We start from the raw sequence: 22,516 nt of genomic DNA on the forward strand, positions 1-22,516 counted from the left end.
GATACAACATCAGAAGGATCTAAGATTTTATAGTATCACCATCTGATTTGTGGCCTCACGTTGACCAGAATGATGCCAAACAGCGAAAGTCTTATTTCCAATGGCTAGCTTTGCCCATTTTTCATTCATAAATACACAAAACAGCACCCGTGCCTTACACAGTGTATATGTAAGTGTGACTGATTCAATCATAGGCTGGAAAAAACAAACAAACAAACAAACAAACTTCTGGCCCTCAGAGCTTAAATTTACATGGAAGAGGTAACAAATAAATACCCAGGTCTACACAGATAGATAGAAATTAAAAGGACAGCCCCTCAGAGACCCTCTCATGAACTTTGAAAGTCCGGAGGCAATCACACACTTCAATCTTACCACGCACCATGTTACTGTATGAATTGTATTCTTATTGATATATTTAGTTATTGTATGATCCTGTAGAGTTATGGGGTCATACAATACAATTTATAGCTTTTTGATGCCAGTTTGTTTTACCTAGCACAGCATGGTCAGTTCCCACAGAATAATGCCCAAGACATCATGATCTGCCAATGTATAACTGCTGAATGAATTTTGATTTTCTGACACTGCATAATTCTAGGCACAAGGATGACCCTTCAATTTTACATGTATTAAATATGATCTTAAATGTAATGAAATAATTAAAAATATAGTTGTTCTACTTTTCTACTACTGTTGTGCTTCATTCCAATTAAATTATAGATAGTTTAAAATTAGTTCATTAAATTTTTTAAAAAACTATGGGAACTCAAATCAAGGAAAGGTAAAATTAATCTTTTTAAGCAAGGGTAAAGTCCTCAATTTTAAGGCTGAAAGTAAATTACTGATTATCTTTTCCTTTCTCAAAAATTACCAAAAATTTAATTACCAGTTTCAAATCAATACTCTTTGCCAGGATATTTTTCAGGATTTCAAAAAATATATTTTAAAAATTAAAATAATTAGGATTTTAATTTTTTATGCACATGTTGTTTTTACCTCATGTTCCCTTTGAAACATCAAAGAATCATTCATTGTGCTGCCCTTAAAAATTCCATGAGATGTGGTGCCCTATAATTATGTATAATTTTTATGTTTTTTGTGTCAGTTAAAAATAAATATAATGGACACATTCTGCATGATGGCAGAATGGCTCCAGGCCTGTCCGCTCTAGGAGGTGGATGTCTGTCCACAGAATCAGCTACCCCATTACCTCTCCAGAGCCAGCACATGGCAATACAGACAGACAGACAGACAGACAGCAGTATGGACTTGTTGGGTGAATGGCAAACACTGAATAAACCCAAGTTAGTCAACATTCAGTGACATCATCCAAGACAAGAGAAGAGGCAGAACTTTCATTAATTGAAAGTGTGTGTGGTGGTGGGGGGCAGCAATATTTCAATTCTACATGCTACATTTTTGGCTATCCAATTTGTAGACATTTATAAATTAATCCTAATCAGATGTTAATAAAACTTAACTCTATTCTGTACTGTAATATCCCTCAGAGGTTGTCCTCCGTTGACAGTTCTTAAAGACTACCACGTATCCACGACCTCACAGTGCCTGACGCTACCTACACAAGACCATTATAAGAGCAGGAAAAGATAATGACATCAAAATAAAGGAGAGACTGATTGAGATGGGGAGGGGATATGATGGAGAATGGAGTTTCAAAGGGGAAAGTGGGGGGAGGGAGGCTATCACCATGGGTGTTTTTTTTTTTTATAATCATGGAAGATGTTAATAAAAATTTGAAAAGAAAAAAATCTACCACATACCTGAGTAGACAGTCATAATTGCTAGCAGGCAGGCATTCCCACCTTTTGCTACAGCTTTGTGATTTCAATGAAGTGTTCTACTTTCTGCCCCATTAATGGTTGAGTTTTGAGCTGGATTTAATGAACTAGAAAATGATTGCTGAAAGTACAGTGTTTGGCTTGGATGTACAAATGTCTACCACAGAAAGCTTTGGTGGGAAATGTAAATGGAGACAGGGTGAAAGAAAAGCTTAGGCAAGCCGCTATGATCCGGTCCTTATCATGATTGCCTCAAGTCTGGCTAGTTTGTTTCTCATAAATTATGAAAAAAAGATGTATACACCATACAATCAAAGATTGTTTTTGTCTTTTTGAACAAAGCATTGTTCCATAATATATCTTTCAGCATTACATATTTTTATCTTTGAATGGAAATTTTAACTGTAGGTATTTTCCCCCAAGAGTCACCTGCTGATTACACTGAGAATTAAAAAGAAAATCATTAAAAAAAATGATTCCAAGGCTGGAGATATGGCTTAGTGGTTAAGGAATCTGCCTGTAAATCCAAAGGACCCAGGTTCTATGCCCCAAGACCCAGGTAAGCCAGATGCACAAGGGGGCACATGTGTCTGGAGTTAATTTGCAGTGGCTGGAGGCTCTGGCAAATCCATTCTGTGCCTTCCTCCCTCTCCCTCTTCCCCTCTTTTCTCCTTGCAAATAAATAAATTAAAACATTCTTTAAAATATCAGGTTCTATTTGCAGTATTTGGAATGTATCGGTAATAGTCATTGCAAAACATGACATATTTTATTTGCCATTTATTCCTCTAGCATCTACTGGGTTCCTAAATTTGACCTAATAGAAAGTTAGCTGGTTAGAAATAGAAGGACAACATACAAACAGATTAAGGACAGCAAGCAAGGGATGCTGTGGAGATCAAGGGTACAAACTGTCCTGGCTGTAAATAAGTGGCATTCGGTATGATGAGCCTAGAATGTATCCAACAAAGCAAGGACTGTGCAGAGCTCTCAGCCCCGTTTCATCGAAGAGAGTCTGTCAAGCATCATGAAGAAACCACAGGCTGTACCCCAGTTACAACCTAAGCATGTGGTTTAGGGTAATTTGTCTCCTTGATGATCATTTTTTATGAAATGTGGTTTGGAAAAGAATGATGGCATAATCGATTTTGTTTCAGGAAGCTGTTTATGAAGTGCCATGAAGTAAACAATAATTTGAGGCTTTTTTTTTCTTTCTTTTTTTGCCCCCGAAGAAGCAGGTAAGAAAGGAAACCAAAAGTTGTGACCTGTTTTCCACGAGTACTTGGAAGAAGGTCTCATGATGCCCCTTGGTTTTAGCTGTACGTGTTTCACTACTAAATTCTAGAAAAGGCTTTAGCTTATTTCATGATTCGGTAATCTAGATTACATTGTAGCAAGCTCTGGAGTCTGAATGAACACTTATTGCATTTTTATGATCTTTATACTGCTCAAGAGAATGAATATTTTTAAATTTTTAAATTTATTTGTTACAGTCAGAGAGAGAGAGAATGAATATGGGTGCGCCAGGACTTCTAGCCACTGCAGATGTACTCCAGACGCATGTACCACTATGAGCATCTGGCTTATGTGGGGCCTGGAGAATCGAACCTGGGTCTGACTTTGCAGGCAAGCACCTTAACCAGTAAGCCATCTCTCCAGCCCCTGAATAGTTTTTTTAAATGAATGTCAAGGAAAAAATATTGAAGATACTGTTTTTCAAATGCAAAACTCTGATTACATATGTTTTAAACAAGCAGTTTTTTTCATGTTTATGTGTGTTTGTGTTTGGCATGTGTGTATTATGAACAGATGCTTGTATGTGTGTGGGTTCATGTTTGTGTGCAGGTATATGTGCATGTGTGTGTGTGTTTGCGTGTGGAGACCAGAGGTCAACATTAAACATCTTTTTCAAAGGCTCTGTATCTAATTTTTGGCATAGAGTCCTCACACTGAACTCAGATCTTAATTGACTCAGCTACGTGAGATACCCAGCTTTTCCTGGGTACCCTTATATTACCATCTCCCCAGTGCTGGGGTTATCAGTGTGGTATCGCTCCCAGCTTTTAAGTGGGTACAGGGGATCTGAACTCAGCTCCTTATGCTTATACAGTAAGCACTTCACCCACTTCACGACGCATAAACGAAGCACGATCAACAATCAACGTTGCATTGTGTACAACGTATTTAAGTTTGCCTAGGCTGCCTGCGCCCTCAGCACACCGGCAAACTGAGATTCTGCATCCAACTTTCTCTCCCCTCCCCTGCCTGGGCTTCTGCTCTCTGTGAGGATGCGGGATTTCGTAGACAGAGCAAGGTCCTGGCTTATTGCCGAGCTGATTTTGAAAACTTGTATTTTATGCACCAGCAGTCTTTCATAGTACTTCTGAACTTTTTTTTTTTTTTTTTTTTAACAAAAAGTGGAAACATTACTCATGAGCCAGTAGAGGTTCTTATACAACGCAGCTGAGCAGATTAGAAATGTAAACATTTACTTTATTTAGAGGAAAATGACTCCATGTGATGCACCTCACTTCTGGCTTGCTCTTGCCTTGAAGAAATTTCAGATCCAACAGTACTCTTGGGAAATCCTGAACATCTCTAACCTTTCTCAAATGGTGCACATGCACATGTCCTAGGCTGATGTGATGCCTCAGTGGTTAAGGCGCTTGCCTACAAAGCCTAACAGCCTGGGATCGATTCCTCAGTAGCCACTTGAAGCCAGATGCACAAAGTGGCAGCCGAGGTTTGTTGTCAGCAGCTGGAGGATCTGGAGTGCCTGTTTTCCCTCTATCTTTCTCTCTCTGCTTGACAATGAATAAATGAGATATTTTTTTAAATATTTTTTGTTCATTTATTTATTTATTTATTTGAGAGCGACAGACACAGAGAGAAAGACAGATAGAGGGAGAGAGAGAGAATGGGCGCGCCAGGGTTTCCAGCCTCTGCAAACGAACTCCAGACGAGTGCGCCCCCTTGTGCATCTGGCTAACGTGGGACCTGAGGAACCGAGCCTCGAACCGGAGTCCCTAGGCTTCACAGGCAAGCGCTTAACCACTAAGCCATCTCTCCAGCCCAGAATGTGATATTTTTAAATCAGGTTCGAAGCAAATTTTTAAGGGATAGAAACCTGTACATACCAACATATAGAAAGTTTGGGGTCTATGTTTTAAATTTACAGCCTCATGGTGAGATTTATGGACTTTTAAAAAAAATTATTTTTATTTTTATTTATTTATTTGAGAGGGACAGAGAAAGAAAGCGGGAGAGAGAAAGAGAGAGAATGAAAGAGAATGGATGCACCAGAGCTTCCAGCCACTGCAAACGAACTCCAGATGTGTGCGCCCCCTTGTGCATCTCTGGCTAATGTGGGCTCTGGGGAATCGAGCCTTGAACTAGGGTCATTAGGCTTCATAGGCAAGTGCTTAACCGCTAAGCTATCTCTCCAGCCCAGATTTTTTTTTTTAACATGAGAACTTGAGATCTGATTCCTGTTCTGAGCCTGGGTATGTTCAAATCATCAAATGCTGCTGAAAGGGAATAATGCTCTCTTTCAAGACACCTGCTGCATCTACCTGTCACCTATATATCAAAAAGTTACATCATCTGATAGTTTTTTTTTGGTTTATTTTTATTGATTTATTAGACAGCAACAGGCAGAGAGAGAACGAGGCAGATAGATAGAGAATAGGCACACCAGGGCCTCCAGCCCCTGCAGAGAAACTCCAGACACATGTGCCACCTTGTGCAACTGGCTTACGCGGGTCCTGGGCAATCTAGCCTTGAACTGGGGTCCTTAGGCTTCACAGGGAAGCCCTTAACCACTAAGCCATCTCTCTAGCCCTGATAGATCCTTTTCAATCCACGTCTTGCATCCACATAGTACATGCCATTGATTCATGAGCTCTAAATACAGTATGGCTGATTGGCCGGGCGTCGCTTACACTCCACATGCTGCGTCTGTAGCTGGTTCTGCTCAGTATATGTCCCATGTATTAAGCAAAATGATGGTCTTCAGAGGACTTCTTTGAGTGCACATGCATGTGGGGTGTGTGTGTGTATGTGTGCTTATATATATGTGGTTACATGTGTATGTGCAAGTGTACATGTATATGTGTGTGTGGGGGGAGACCAGAAGTCATCATTAGTTATATTGGTCAGGTGCTTTCCTCAAAGGCTCTTGACCTTATTTGTTGAGACAGCATTGCTCACGGAACTCAAAGTCCCCCAATTCAGCTAGATCCACTACCCAGCAAGTTCAGCTAAACCTCCCTGGGCAGCCCCCCAGCCCCCAGATTATAGGTATGTGCTTGACATGTATGTCCAGTCTGGGGACCGTAACCCACATCCTCAAACTTGGGCTGTAAGCCTTTCAACCACTGAACCACTTCCCCAGTCCAAGATTCTTATTTTTTATTTTTATTTTTTGTATCAGTTGCAATTGAATTTCTGTCAATGTTACATAAATAACACTTTGGGACCTGGATCAGAAGGGTCTGGTAAAATGCTACAGGGAAACAGACTAATCTAGAACAACCCTACAGGTGAGACAGGTTGAGGAACTTAGGTGCACATTTGCAGAGGAACCTGGACAGAGAACCTTTCAGACAATGCCCTATGCTTCTAATCTGACAGAGAGAGAGAGATTGAGGCGGAGGGGGGATCGGCCTCCAGATGTGGGGGTGCAGCACTACACTAAAGAATGGTCAGCAAAATGCTTGGTTGAAAAATGAATCATCTGTTTGGATTCTACAAAGCCCCATGGATCCCCAGACACCGTCCTCAGGTGAGGTGCCAACATCGTGACCTTCAGTGTAATGGAATTTCATGCTAGCTGAGATAGTGTATGGCATTGCTGGCTGCCAAGCAGAGTACCACCATCCCTCTGCCCACCCCCATCCATAACCGGGAATCTATAAAACCCATGTCCTCACCTTTTATATCACCCTTACTCACTGCTTCTGCCGCTGATAAAAACAAAAGACTCTGAAAACTGGCCAGTGACACCAACAGCAGCAAAAAGAAAACAGATAATTCCTTCCGGCAGCTCATCACCATCGACTGTTGTTCGCAGCGCTCTGGTAAAACCACTCTGCTAGGCCAAACTACTTGAAATGTCCTCTGTGTGAGTTTATGAGAGAGTTATTTCTAATGTAATTTTACATTTCCAAAGGATAAGAGCATGAAATGATATGTAAGACCTAACAGACAAAACAACCCAACTTGAAATAAAAAAGTAGGTTTATATGTTAGAAGTCCATGATTTTAATAATGAATGTTGGATTTTTGAAAAGTGAGATTAACTTTAAATAGGTATGATGTCTATTTTTTGATAATTGAACTATACAAACCAAAAAGTTTATCATTTTTACTTTGGGGAATATCCATAGTAAATAAATGCCTCTTGAAACTTCTATAAGTTGTGATTCTAATATCTGTCTAAATGCCCAGAAGGTGATTCAGGGTTCACCATCTTAAAACTGGCCTGCAGGAATGGATCAAAGGGCTGACTTGGCTATAGTGTTAAATCTTGAAGAAATTGCTCTTCTCTCTCTCTCTCTCTCTCTCTGTTTTTCTGTACCTCACTCATATTTCCTAGAGCTAATTAATAATGAAATCAAAGCTGCCTAGATAAATGAAGGAGAAGAGATGCACCCCATAAGAAGACCCAGTAACTACTGTAAATGCTGAAACCTGCTGGTACATGTAAAGGCTCTACTCTAGCACATCATTCAATCTACCTATCGCCTCTCTCACTATACATACATATACACACATATATCATATACATATATGTATATACACACATATATATTATATACATCTGTATTATATACATATATATTATATACATGCATATATATGTATATGTATGCATGTATATGTGTGTGTGTGTGTGTGTGTGTGTGTGTGTGTGTGTGTGTGTACACATACACACAGAATTTGGTTTTTCAAGTTAGGGTTTTCACTATAGCACAGCCTGACCTGGAATTCACTATATAGTCTCAGGTTGGCCTTGAACTCAAGGTGATCCTCCTACCTCTGCTGGGATTTAAAGGCGTGCACCGCCACACCTGACTTAATACATCATTTAAAATTATCATTACTAGACAGCATGTTCATGTTTCCCTATATTGAGGAAGAAGCCCACAGTGGTCTTCATTCCCCAACCAGACACATCAGACTTGAATGTGCATTCGCCTCCTTAAAAAAAAAAAAAAGAAAGAAAGAAATAGCTGCAAGATAGAAACAAGGGAGCCATTGTTCTTTAACTTTTGAGGTGGCCAGAAAAGCACATTCCTGGGCATAGCATGATCTTTGCGCCTGATCCCCCCCAAGAAGACTTAAGTCAAAGTCATTCACCCCCAGAGGGTACCCTGCCTCGGTGTGGTGTCTTCCCACTTGCTGGCCACCTTGGAACAATGGACATTCATTGCAACTGTCACGGGCAGTCAGCAGGCCAAGGAGTCCAGCGCCTTTTTTTCCCCTCTGGTTTACTAGGAAATCTGAGCACCTAATCACCCAGCCCCCAGCAGAAGAAAGAAGCTCAGTGGCTTTCAAAACTTTCTGAACAGAGCCAGGGAACAATAACTAACCCTGGCTCAGAAAGTGAAGCTTTGAAAAAACTCAAAATTCAAAAAAAGACAGTTATCTCTTTTTTTGTGATGATGCCATCTTCCTAAGCTGCCCCCCACTGACCCCCTCCCTGGGGACTAGCCTGATGGGAGAGGACAGGTGCCTCTTTCCTCTTTACTGACCCTCACTGCGGTGAACATGGAGGGAAGAAATGTTTGTCCTTTAACGCGATGAGCTCACAGGCCTTCATAGCCAGTCCCCTATGCCCCGCTCTCAGCGACCCTCTGGTGGGGGAGAAAGCAAGCATTAAGAAAAGGCATCTTCTTCCTCAGGTGAGCGTGCGTTCAAATCCGTCACTCTGCAGCCTGAGTTACCCAGAGAGTTCCAGGTCAGCTGGGACAGAATAAGACCTTGCCTCAAAAACAAATAAACAGGCTGAAGAGAGGTTTCTGCAGTTAAACAAACTAGCTTGTAAAGCCTACCTGCCCAGGGTACAAGTCCCTAGATACCCATATAAAGCTGGACTGAATGAGAGCTCATTTGCAGCCACAAGAGACCCTGGCATGCCTCCCCATATACCTGGAAGTAAATGAACAAATACTTTAAGGGTCTGGAGGGATGGCTCAGCAATTGAGGACATTGTGTGCAAAGCGTAAGGACCCAAGTTTGATTCCCCAGCACCCACAAAAAGTCAGATGCATGAAGTGGTGCATGTGTATCTGAAGATTGTTTGGACTGCCCCCATCTCTCAAATAAATAAATAATAAAATATTTAAAAAAATAAGTTAAAAGAAAACAACAAAAGTCTATCACAAGGAAGAGTAGGGGGCTGGAGGGATGGCTTAGTGGTTAAGGTGCTTTCATGCAAAGCCTAAGGACCCAGGTTTGATTCTCCAGGTCCCACAAAAGCCAGATGCCCAAGGGGATGCATGCGTCTGGAGTTCATTTGCAGTGGCTGGAAGGCCTGGCGCACCCCTTCTCATTTTCTCTCTCTCTGATTCTAATAAATAAATAAAAATATTTAAAAAAAAAAAAACCAGAAAGAAAGAGTGGGGTCTGCTACCTCTTCTGTCTTCTTTTAGCTTGGCCCTGAGCTCTGTAATGCTTGTCAATTATTTGCTGAATTATTTCACAACAGACTTTGGTGACTACACTTGGTGACTAAGGTTCATTCATTCTCACCATGCATCCACAACGGATGTCATTTGAAGTGATTTTTGACACACAAGTAAAATATTCAGCCCAATGCCTTCTGGAAATTTCCAAATATCTAGATATGGATGTCCCCAAATAATTGAGAAGTCATGTGCTTGGTCTTGGTCTAGGATTCTTGGATGGGAAATCACCTTCAGGGATACACTGCCTTTTTCACTGGGAGAAGACACAGTTTCTTAAATGAGCTGGAGACGGCTCAGTGCATTAAGCACTTGCTCTGTGTATGTGAGGACGTGAGTTCGGATCCACAAGAACCATGGGAAGCTCAGCCTCTAGCAGGCATCTGCAAGTCCAGCGGGCCTAATGCAAGAATGGCGGTGGAGGCAGGACAACCACCTGGATGGTCACGCTAACCCGATGAACACAGGGGTGAATGAGAGACCGTGCCTCAAGGAGGGAGGCAAGTGAAGACCAATGTGTTTAAGGTGCCCTCTGAACTTCCTATGTGCTAAGCCATGTTTGTGTGCTCATATTAACATGCAGTTACATACACATCACATACAGCCAAACCTAAAAAAAAATGTAGCTTACATACTTCTTCATGTGTATTCATGATCATATAGTGTTGTTTCAAATCTACATTCAGTATCTATTATCAACACACTATCAAATTGCCATAGCCATAGTTAGAACATCAATGGCCTGTACAGCATCAAAACTAATACTACTGGGCTGGAGAGGTGGCGTAGTGGTTAAGTACTTGCCTGTGAAGCCTAAGGACCCCAGTTCGAGGCTCGATTCCCCAGGATCCACATTAGCCAGATGCACAAGGGGGTGCATGTGTCTAGAGTTCGTTTGCAGTGGCTGGAGGCCCTGGCGTGCCCATTCTCTCTCTCTTTCTCTCCCCCTCTTTCCTTATCTGTCTCTCTCAAATAAATAAATAAAAACAAAATTGAAAAAAATTAATACTACTTTAGAACTTACACTCCAGAGCAACACACAGGAAACTGCCTACCATGTACTGCCTACTATGTTCAGAGAAAACATACTTTTAAATCAATTAAAAGAACTTCTATTTCTATTTCTACTCTTCTATTTCTGTGTTAGGAAATTAAATGGTGACCCCTTGTTACTAGAAGTTTACAATATGAATGTAAACTGTCTATTATCCGTAAAGCAGCCTTATTAATATATGTCATTGCTGATTTGGATAAAGCCACAGCAGAGATGTGGCCCGTATCGATCCAAAATGCCCTTACTTTATGTTCTCCCTAGATCACTTCTGGATTCAACTACAGATTATGAACATGTGTACTCTGGGCATTAATGGATAAAATAATTTATAAGATGTAGTTTTTAACCTAGCTGTAGATGTTCCTATGTGTGAAATAAATCATCTAAGTTAAATAAGCTGAGGAAAACCAAAGCCTACCAAAGATATAATGGGGTTATTCTATTGAAAACAAAGCAAGGCAAACAAAACCCGCTATCATTTATCCTCTAAGGCACAGAGTGGAAATAATAGAGATACATTCTCTTTCTGGTTGAAAAGCAAATCCAACAACAGTGCATGGACCAGAGAGGCGTGGAACAGAATCTTTATCACCAAGACTTTTTCTAAATATTAACTTCATTTCTGTGCACTTTACATTGAAATAATAACACAGATATTACCTTTTATTTCACCAAAGTTCCCCGACCCCATTGCAAGAAGCTTGTCTTTCCAGTCCTTTGAGAGAAGCTTTTCGATGCTGGGGGTCTCTAAGTAAAGAAAAAAAAAAAAGACAAATATAAGCAAATCAACATGACCATCGATAATGGAGTACTTAAAAGTCTATGCTGAAAATAAGGCCATCCATCTAGTCCTGGCCCCAGTTCCTTGTGACTTCATCAACACACTGATAACAGGGCAGGAGAAAAAAGAATGTGTTTTGTCACCTGCTGTTTCAAAATCATTAGCTTTTTCCTCTTGCAGAACAAAGCCACAGTAATTTTTTTGTGACAATGGGTCCATATGAACCCGGAGCTCATTGTTTTTCAATTTGGAGGATGAATTCTTGCTATAATGGAAACTTGTCAATCTGAGGGTGTTAGTGTGCAGTCCAAAAATAATCATGTTGATAAAATGCAGAGTAAGAAAAAAAAAAAAAGGGAAGAAAGAATTAGCTCTTAAATCTGCGACATGTAATTATACCCTCTGTGTGTTTACAATTACATCCACTTTATAGTGTGTGTTTAACATCGCATGTTGGTAACCACACTGTGGCAAGATTTGCCAGGACCACGAACACTGAAAAAAGAAGTTTATATAAAAGAAGCTTTTAAAAACAATGCAAGATCTCCTAAAGTGAGCAGATCTCCAGGGAAAACTTAATATTTGCTTGTTTCAGATTTGTGTCCCAACCTTTTACAAAGGCCTACGTTGGGACGGGACGGCTGCGTATTGGAGCTCAGGCTGCTGCGGCTGTCTGCCATTGGTTTCTACACAGCACATTTTTTGTGACCTCTCTGTTTGCATTAAACTCTAATGCATGAGTAAATATAAATGCTACTAAAACTCTCAGGCATTAAACTCCGTTCCAAACAATGTAATTGTATATTCGCATCAGCATTGCGATGGGTACACAATTACCCTGGCTTTCAGACCCACGATTAGTACTGCATTCAGTTAGAAAATAGAATGTACTAAAAGATAAGTGTCCCGTATGCTACATCTAAATGACAATACTGCATTTGCGGTCTGGGTCTGAACATGCCATTCTCCATATTGGTGTTTATGCTTGCCTGGGCATTTGTGTACCCCCTAGGACGGGCATAGACAGAGTGCATTTAACTTATGGAAGGGACCGTATGTCCTAGAGTCATAACATTATTAGAAACTGGATAACTTTCCCCACAATAAAAAACATTTTAGGGAGTCTTTTGTACCCCTTTAACCTATGTCTTCATGTGTACATGTTTTCAGCGCCACATCTTAAGCTAGGTACAACATGTGGGTTATTTCATTGTCAGATATCAAAAAGTATAGAAATTAAAATTGAAGGTGCTAATTACTGTTTTATACAGTATGGACATATAGTATACACATATAAACAAACATGAGCCACATTATATGTGAAGCTTTATTTTGGGAATGTACAGAATCTCCCTCCCTCCCCCCCTTCTCTCTCTCTCTCTCTCTCTCTCTCTCTCTCTCTCTCTCTCTCTCTCTCTCTGTGTGTGTGTGTGTGTGTGTGTGTGTGTGTGTGGTTTTTCTTTGGCAACAAAACAAACATCTAAATTTTCACATTAGGAAAAATCCTAAAGAACTTTTACATTTTCCAGAAATACCCCCTTTTCTATCTTGCCCTTTCAAAGATGACAACGGCAATTCTGTGAGTAACAACAACAAAATACACGTTCTTGTTATAATTGTTATTTCAATCCACAGAGCCTTTCAAAGTAGGTTTAAAATTCTTCTGCGAAGATCTCCAACGTGTCTATAATTCCAGTCAACACTGCGAGCAAAATCATTTCTTACACCTTATCAGAGTGGGTCAAACAAACACCTCAGTTTCTTTTTCTTTTTTTTTTTTCCAGCACTCTACAGAAATTCTTGAGTAGCATGTAAACAGTGCACAGGCACTATGGTATTTGCTGGAGAGTCTTGCCAGTCATTAAGAGCTAACAAACCTTTGCAAAGCAGGAATGCGACAACAGAAATCCATTGTGGGCTGACAATAGGCCCCTGGACCTCTGTGCACCCAAGGCAGACCATTTCACTTTTAAGGCTATTGTCTGCAAAGTCCACAGCATCGCCTTCCCCTTGCAGCTAGACAAAATATTCACTGTAGCAGCCTCATAAAGAAACAGAACCTCTTCTGTCTACATGGCAGAGTTAAAGAAACAGCAGCTAAGGTTTCTGAAACTCGCAGAACCTTCCAGGCCTCTGCATTAACAAGCAGAAAGACAAGCGCTCCACTTTTAGCACACACTAAGGAAAAGTGAGTAACTTCCTAAAGACCAAGTGAGGCAGAAAGTGTAAAATCAGAAACATTTCTAACACAGACTTGTCATGTATGCGGATGAACAAAAAGATCAGTGCTTAGGATTTAGATGGGGGGCATATATTGCCAAATTTGAGTGTATCTACAGTGAAGCTTCTATCTCAGCAGTTATACTAGATGGTCTTCCCTACATCTTCTCGTTTTACCCATAGAAACTCGCAGAGGAATCAGTCAAAGGGTACTATTACATCTAATCTATAGGTTTAAGAAAAGACACACAAAAGAAAGCCAAAAAAAATAAATAAATAACTGGTCTCAGGTTTCACAAAATGTGCTGAGAAGAAGTAAGGTCTTGAACAAAGTATCCCCCCTCAAAAAAAAAAAAAAATCCTAACTTCTGCACAATGAAAACATATAAGGTTTTAATTCAAAGGCTAAGTAGCAAGGAGGCTGTCAAGTCTACTGCATGCGGAATCTCAAACTCCTCACAATGACCTCCCGAATTAACCATCGGCACATGGGTTCGACCACTTAACAGAACAAAGCTGAGACAGGCATCGTCACTTCCACAGTATGAAGCTAAACTCACAGTTTTTATTTCTATCATGAGCACTCTGCCCATGTGAGTGTGTGTGTGTGTGTGTGTGTGTGTGTGTGTGTGTGTGCACATCTATCCCTCCCTTATTCCCTCCCTCCCTCCTCTCTTTCTCGAGCTCTCTCTCTCTCTCTCTCTCTCTCTCTCTCTCTCACACACACACACACACATTTCATCTACAAAAGAATTCTGGACTGCATGATATTATTAACTTTATATATATATTATATACGATATATAATATATATGTATAATACATGTGATATATAATATATATATTATACATAATATATATATTATACATATCTATTTATTTACTTAGTTATTTGAAAAAGAAAGAGGGAGGGAGGGAGGGGGAGAGGGAGGGAGAGAGAGAGAGAATGAGAATGGGCACACCAGGGACTCCAGCTACTGCAAATGAACTCCAGATGCATTACCCCCTTGTGCATCTGGCTTATGTGGGACCTGAAGAATTGAACCAGCTTTCTTTGGCTTTCCAGGCAAATGCCTTAACCGCTAAGCCATCTCTCCAGCCCATGATATTACTAACTATGTTGGATATGATGATGGATGGATGCAAGCAGGCACGCATGTACGCATGAGGTCAAACCCTGAAAGAATACGTTGACTTTTCCTGGATAACATCTTTGCACGGGCAGCTGAGCATTAACTTTGAGATGAAAAGGCAATTATTTATAGTTCTCATTTTCAGATCATGATCCAACTATGTGATACTACACTGAAGAATTCTAGACCATTTGATGAAAATCTAGGACTATATAGCAGAGCTGTAAAATGGAACCACTCACTTTATTTAGGCAATGAAAGGAACGCTGGACTGTGAGTCACAACAACCTGGGTTCTCGCCAGTCCCACCATACCAGTTAGCTGGGGTGGGGGGTGATGGGTGGAGGCAGGTCTACTTAAGTCGGCACCCACTTCCACAAACCCACCTGCTACTGTGTCCATTTGTGCCTATGGGTAGCTCTTAAACAAAATGCTACCCAGCACTGTGAATATAAGCAAGCAACACCATACCCAGCTTTTCTTTATGGGTTGTGGGGCATGAACTCAGCACCTCGTGTTTGCATGGTATGTACTTAGCCAACTGAGACGTCTCCCCAGATCTGACATCAGGTTTCCAATAACATACATTGACCTGAGTTTCATGACGTTCATTTGCCTCCCTTGAGATCAAACTTCAGTCATTTTGTGGGTTTGCAGGTCACCCTGTACTGTGCTTTCAATTTTAAACACTTTAGCAATCCTCCTGAGATTTCTTTCTCCTGAAACTTCCTTTCCCAAGCACTAGTTTACAGGAAGTACGGCTTCCCACAATATAATAACTGAATAAGTCAGTGCACGCTGGCATTGACATACTGTTCTAACTTACAGAATGCTGCTGGACAATATCATCATTGTTTGTAGTACACAGAGTCAATATGTCCATTTTGCTGATAGAGAAACCAAGGATTAGAAACACTCTTTGCCCAGTCAGAAGTACAGCAGATGGAAAAAAAATTAAAAATCCAGTTGTGGTGGTACACACCTTTAATCCCAGCCCTTGGGAGGCAGAGGTAGGAGGATCACCATGAGTTTGAGGACACCCTGAGACTACATAGTGAATTCCAGGTCAGCCTGGGCTAGAGTGAGACCCTACCTTAAAAGAAAACGAAGAAGAAGAAAAAGGAGGAGGAGGAAGAAAAGGAAGAGGAGGAGGAGGAGGAGGAGGGGGCAGATGGAAGATAAAACATGTTCCCTTTTGTTCAAGGGCCTTTTTCCTCAGGGTAGATCTACTTGCCTATATTGTGGTTGAGAAAATAAAAAAAATGTTTAAAACAATAAGAGATGAATTGTACAAAAATCATCCTCTGCCAGCCAGGACATTGATGTTAGGGTGAGCCTAACATGGTTACTACGCTTATTGCTGCCACCGGTTCCCTCAGACTTAGCTGCTGGCCTCCCCTTTGCTGCTCCCTGGCTTCTGTGTCTGCCTTGTGGCGTCGGTACCAGTGCATGGCCCCTTCGACTGTGCCAGCCATTGTTACCCCGGGATCCTGCCTCTTCAGGACTCACTCCTTCCGTGTAACGTTCACTCTTTCTCCCTTCACTGCCAAACCCTCTTAAGACCTTCTCCCTCAGCTGGAACAAAGAGACTTGGAGAATCATGCCAACATATTGTAATTCGCCCGCAAGCTGCTGGTGCCAAGAATTAATCCATGTTCATGCCAGGGCAGTAGCTTTACACACAACCTCAGGGTTTTGCTTTGTGTTTATGTCGGGTTTTTTCCCCTTTAATCTCCCTTGAGCTGCTCATTGAAAAAAAATCAATCAAACAAGCCATATATATATATATATATATATATATATATATATATATATATACATATACATATACATATACATATACATATACATACATACATACATACATATATATATATATATATATATATATATATATATATATATATATATATGTTACTTGACTTTTTAAACAAAGTGCCAGGAGTAATGTCATACTGAATCTACTTGTCTGTGCACTTTAATTTTATAGTTTCTGGTTCTGTCACACTTGTCATGTGATAAAGCATGCATTTAAGAGTTGGGGGTCATCTTTCTAAGGGAGCAATAATGTAACTAAATTTCAAATATGCCAATCATTTCTTGGAAATACAGAAGTAAAAGCATATGTAGATTATTCATATCACAGAGTCTGAATTAGAGAACTGGAAAGATCTTTCTGAATCATTTATATACGCATTTCATAACTGCAATTTACTTAAAAATGATCAGACATAAATTGAACATAAATTGTTTGGCAACTTTAAAACTAAAGCTAAAACAAAATAAGTGTTCCATTGTCATGCAAATCTAATTTACACTGAGCAAATGTGGATTTCTATTCTACAGGAATCAGATCTTTTTAGATGCTAACAGATTGCCAATCTTTAAATGAGTTATGGATTATACAGTGTTTAAATATTTTACTGAGGAAATCAGTGCTTGGAGATGACTATTTTGGCTCAACATGAGTAACAACTAGTCTAGACCAAACTCTTCATTTTATAGTGTGAAAAAATGATAAATTAGAAAGTTTAAATAACACATACAAAATTTTAAAAAAAAAATCTAATTAGATTTAAAGGCAGACCTTGAAGCATGTTGACAGTTTAACATTCTCTCAAGCACACCACATACTCTACTATAAAATATTTTTTGCCCTGGTACTAGGATTAAAACCATGAATTTATGCATGTTAAGCACATACTCTGCCATTGACCCAAAGCCACAGCCCACCCAAAATTCCTTTAGTAAAGAGCCAAAGTTTTGAAAAATGGAATTTCACCTCCATTTTACTTACCACTTCTATCTTTAATTGATAACTATCTGATAAGTTATATTTGAATGTGGTATTAAAACAATAATCTCTGTTGGGTTTAGATGTATGTTCTGTTCTCATTTGATAGTAACTCCATGAAACCAAAAAGTACATTCTTATTAGTAAAATTGGCCAAATATAGTATTCTTCAAAATGATAATTATATGTGTTTTTATTTGTTTTTTTTTTTGTTTGTTTGTTTGTTTTGTTCTTCATAGTAGGGTCTCATTTTAGCTCAGGCTGACCTGGAATTCTCTATGTAGTGTCAGGGTGGCCTCGATTCACGGCGATCCTCCTACCTCTGCCTCCCGAGTGCTAGGATTAAAGGAGTGCGCCACCACTCCCAGCCCTTTTGGTTTTTTTGAGGTAGGGTCTCACTCTAGCCCAGACTGACCTGGAATTCACTATGTAGCCTCAGGCTGGCCTTGAACTCATGGCAATGCTCCTACCTCTGCCTCATGAGTGCTGGGATTAAAGGTGTGTTCCATCACGCCCAGTTGATAATTACAGTTTTAAAAGTCACTATTTAATTGTCCAGGTAAGGACAGTAAGTTTGTTTCTCAGGGAAATATTGGGCAAGATGTGGGAAATCAAATATCAGTAAGAATTCAATGCATGTGAGTAATATGGTCATGCCTGGACAATATTTGAGAGTAAATATGAAACAATACAATCTACACAGCAGAGACTTGCATATCTGTAATCATTTGTGCACATGAGATCTGAAGGGCCCACAACAACCCACTTTTCCCAGCCTGGCAGCTTGTGCCAAGAGATATTCTTCTTGTTTAAGAATCACACGTATCTCCACATATCACAGGACACAGCAAAAATTCCACAGCATTAGAATTTCATTAGCCGAACTTTTATATGTAATTATCCTCGAGTGATTTAAGCTCTAGAAATATTTTAATTTTAGTATCACCGACATACACTTGTCTCTTTCTACTTGAAAGTTAATGAGAACTTGCTAACAGGAAATAAAAAAAAAGAAACTTGGTTGAGTCAAATTTAAGAAATTTTACGTGCAATCAGTTTGGGGGATACAGTATATCTAAGTAATTTGGCAAAAGCTTAACCTCTCTTACTGAACCATCTGAAATAATGACTATATCAATTCGATTATGTGTTATATTTTAAAATATTTCTCATCCTACATGGTAGTTACTATCTCGTTTCTGGGACAAAACACTTGAACAGAAGCAGCTCATGGAAGGAAAGGGTTTATTTTGGTTTATAGTTTCAAAGAGAAGTTTTGGGCTGGAGAGATGGATTAGCCGTTTAGGTGCATGTCTGCAAAGCCTAAGGACCCAGGTTCGATTCTCCAGGTCCCACGTAAGCCAGATTCAGAAGGAGGCACATGCATCTGGAGTTCATTTGCAGTGGCCAGAGGCCCTAGTGTGCCCATTCTCTCTCTGTCTCAAATAAAGAAATAAATAAATAAATATAAATAATAAATAAATAAATAAAATCTTAAAATGAAAAAGAGAAGTTTCATCGTGCTGGGGCAGCGTAGTGGCTGCACACAACTGAGCTCCCTGTCTCGTCACAACAGCAGAAGGAAGCAGAAAAGTGAGCTCCGTAAGTCTGGCATGACAGGCTGGATTCAGGAACCTCAAGGCCCAATCCTGTGACATACCTCTTCCAACGAGGCACCAACTCCAAGACGCTCTACCAGCCGGAGATTTAGCATGAGGGGTGAACACAGATGCATCAGGCTACTGGCTGCACTTCACATCCAAGCCGCCACACCATTGGATTAAATACGACATAAATTATATGGTACAGTTGCTTGTACCTATAATACTGGGTTATTCCTTACAAGTCTTCTGAATATTTCCTCTTCTATCCTTCCTTCCTTCCGTCCTTTCATTGCTTTTCTCCCTTTCTTTCCTCTTTCCCTATACCTTCTCCCCTCCCCTTTCTTCTCTTCCCTCCCTCCCTCCCTTCCTTTTTTTTTTTCTTTCTTTCTCCTCCCTCCCTTGATCTCTCTCTCTCTTTCTTCTTTCTTCTGGCCTTTCTTTCCTTTCATTTCTTTTCTTGTCTTTTCCTCTCCTCTCTTTCCTTCCTTTCTTTCTCCCTCCTTCCCTCCCTTCCTCCCTCCCATTCTCCCTCCCATTCTCCTCCCTTGCTTCTTCTCATTCTCCTCCTTCCTCTCTTTCTCCTCCCTACCTTTCCTGCCTTCTCCTCCCCTCCTTTCCCTCTTTTTCCTTCCTCTTTCCCCCTTTCTCTCTTTCTTCTCCTCCTCCTTGAAACAGGTTCTCATATACCTCAAGATGACTTTGAACACCTGATGCCCCTGCATCTAACTCTCAGGAACTGGGGCTACAAGCATGCACTACCACAACTAGGTTTATTATCTACACAGATATATTATTAATAGATATAGGGCGCTGGATAGATGGCTTGGCAGTTAAAAGCATTTCCTGTGTAAGCATAAGGGCCTGAAAGATAGCTTCAGTTTGACCTCAGGATCAACATAAACAGTTAGGCATGGTCACATACATCTCTAACCCCAGTTCTGAGGGGAGAAACCCAAGGATAGTCAGAGCACTTGTGAAAAAAAAAAAAATGGGATTAGCAAGGGGGGGTGTGATGGTGCATGCCTTTAATTCCAGCACTTGGGAGGCAGAGGTAGGAGGATCACTGTGATTTCGTGAGTTGGAGGCCACCCTGAGACTACATATTCCAGGTCAGCCAGGGCTAGAGTGAAACCCTACCTCAAAAAAACAATAGTAATAATAATAAATAATTTCTTTTTAAATGGGGGAGTAAGCCAGGCTTGGTGGCACATGCTTTTAATCCCAGATCTCAGGAGGCAGAGGTAGGAGGTTCACTGTGAGTTCAAGGCCATTCTGAGAATAGGTCAACCTGAGCTAGAGTGAGACCCTGCCATGAAACCCCTCCCACAAAAAAAAAAAAACACATGGGAGAGTAGTAAATGACTCTAGATCTCTAGATCAAAAAAGAATTAGTAGCACAGCGGTGCTAAGACACCTTATGTTTTGTCCCAAGCACCCCAGGTGAGCAGGTTAGTGCATCCTACCATAGGTCAGTGCACAGGGCACGGACACACGCATATGTGTTCACCACCCCCCAACACACACCCTACATTACACACCCATGCACACAAGCAAAACATAGATGTAATTTATGAGTGACCTGACAAATAATCACTTGACTCACCCCTCAACTTGGAAGGCACTTTCTATACAGGCAAAATACTTAGGTTGTTGCTTCAAATGTCAGAGCACAGTGAACACCTTGCAAGTTACTGAAAGGGGGCATTTTCACAAGGACCTGAAAAGAGTAATTCTTTCTTTACAAGAAAACATCTTTTAATGTACTGCTGCTTTATAAAAGTACAAATTCAATGCCATAAGAAAGCCTGACTCTATCACTTACTAGGTTATTGACGTTTGGCAAGTTATTTAACCTCTTGCTGCTTCAAAGTTCTTACCTGAAGGGACAATAAAGCACGGCCCTGATGTCATGTTCACCCTGAAATTAATTTATGCAAATCACCTAAAGCAGGGTCAGACACACTTAAAAATGTCAAGCTTGGTGTAACGGCTCATTCCTGGAAATCCCAGCATTTGGGAGCCTGGAATAGAAGGATGACTTCAGGTCAGTCAGGTCAGGGCTTGAGTGAGACCCTGCACCCAGCAGCAAGAAGATGCTAACCAATGTGACAACTGCAACTCGGGTCATAACAATCAAAATTAATCACACACACAAACATGCGCGTGTGTGTGTCGCTTGTCATTAAACCTAACTTAGACGCAAACATCTTATCAGAATGCTAGTTCCATAGGAATCTTTTTTATTATTTTGCGTGTGTGTCCCTCTGATATCCACATGCCTGCGGTGGGAGGGGAGAGGGTTGCTTGCAGACAATGAGAGAGAGCAGACCACCAGGGGCTTGCGCCTTCACTCCTCCTCCTGTTCTTACTTGAGCCTATTTCTTACTAATACCAGAGATGTTTTTCAGGAGCCTAGATGGTTCTCTGGTCTCTGCTTCCTCATGTGGGATGGGATTGCATGCATGCGTAGCCATGCCCAGATGTCTACCTGGGTTCTGGAGATTCAAACTCAGGGTGTTCTAGGCCCCCTCAGGCCTTCATGCTTGAGCACTGACCACACATAACCACTGAGCCATCTCTCCAGATGCCACCAGCATCTATTCTTATGATGCATTAGCAACACCAGTATCTTGAGCCTGGTTCTTCACATTAGAAGACTGAATAGTGAGAGGCATGGGGAAGTTCTCTTTTACGTCTTATTCATCCTTAAGATGGTCCCAACAGCACAGGTAGAGACAGACTCAACTGTTTTTGTTTTTTATTTTTAACCTATCTCAGTTTGTGTTGCCTTCAGACAGCTGATTTTCTGGCTCTGCAAAGGTTCTCTTCTTTCTCAAGGTCGCCTCAAGCTTTTTAGAGAATAGTGTTGTTAGCATGCAGGAGTCAGCAAGGATAGCTTTGCAGTCTCTCTGCCCAGGACTCCTCAGCCAACAGCAACAGTTCTCACTGGTACCTTCCAGCATGATAGCTCTATTCTGCACAGTGGCTCACATACCCCAAAGACTCCAGTGCAAAAGCAGTTGAACCATTAATAAAAATAAGAGGGAGAAACATTCCTGGGCAAGCCTTTCAGTTAGTACACACAATTACGTGGTGTCCATTTGGGGAATAATTAATGATGTCAGCAAGGGATGGGTGGAGAGATGTGAATCACATTCTAGCCATCAGTTGCTATGGCACTAGACTGATAGGAAAAGCAGTAGGAGGGGGCTGGAGAGATGGCTTAGTGGTTAAGGCACATGCCTGCGAAGCCTAAGGACCCAGGTTCGATTCTCCAGGTCCCAAGTAAGCCAGATGCACATGGTGGCACATGTGTCTGGAGTTTGTTTGCAGTGGCTAGAGGCCCTGGCGCACCCATATCTCCCTCTCTCTCCCCCTCTCTCTTTTTCAAACAAATAAATAAATAAAATAGATGAATAAAATGTTTAAAAAATTTTTGT

General features: G+C 40.8%; 1 protein-coding gene across 8 annotated transcripts in view; it reads right to left on the bottom strand.

Moving 5' to 3' along the window:
• Positions 1-22,516, bottom strand: part of Sox5 (SRY-box transcription factor 5) — an 896,761-nt gene that overhangs the window by 221,203 nt on the left and 653,042 nt on the right. For all 8 annotated transcript variants that reach the window (XM_045139445.1, XM_045139444.1, XM_045139447.1 and 5 more), the window contains one exon: positions 11,205-11,291. In XM_045139445.1, the coding sequence (XP_044995380.1) occupies positions 11,205-11,291 (87 nt within the window). The remainder of the gene's footprint in view (positions 1-11,204; positions 11,292-22,516) is intronic.

This window comes from Jaculus jaculus, chromosome 22, assembly GCF_020740685.1.
Source record: "Jaculus jaculus isolate mJacJac1 chromosome 22, mJacJac1.mat.Y.cur, whole genome shotgun sequence".
Lineage (NCBI taxonomy): Eukaryota > Metazoa > Chordata > Mammalia > Rodentia > Dipodidae > Jaculus > Jaculus jaculus.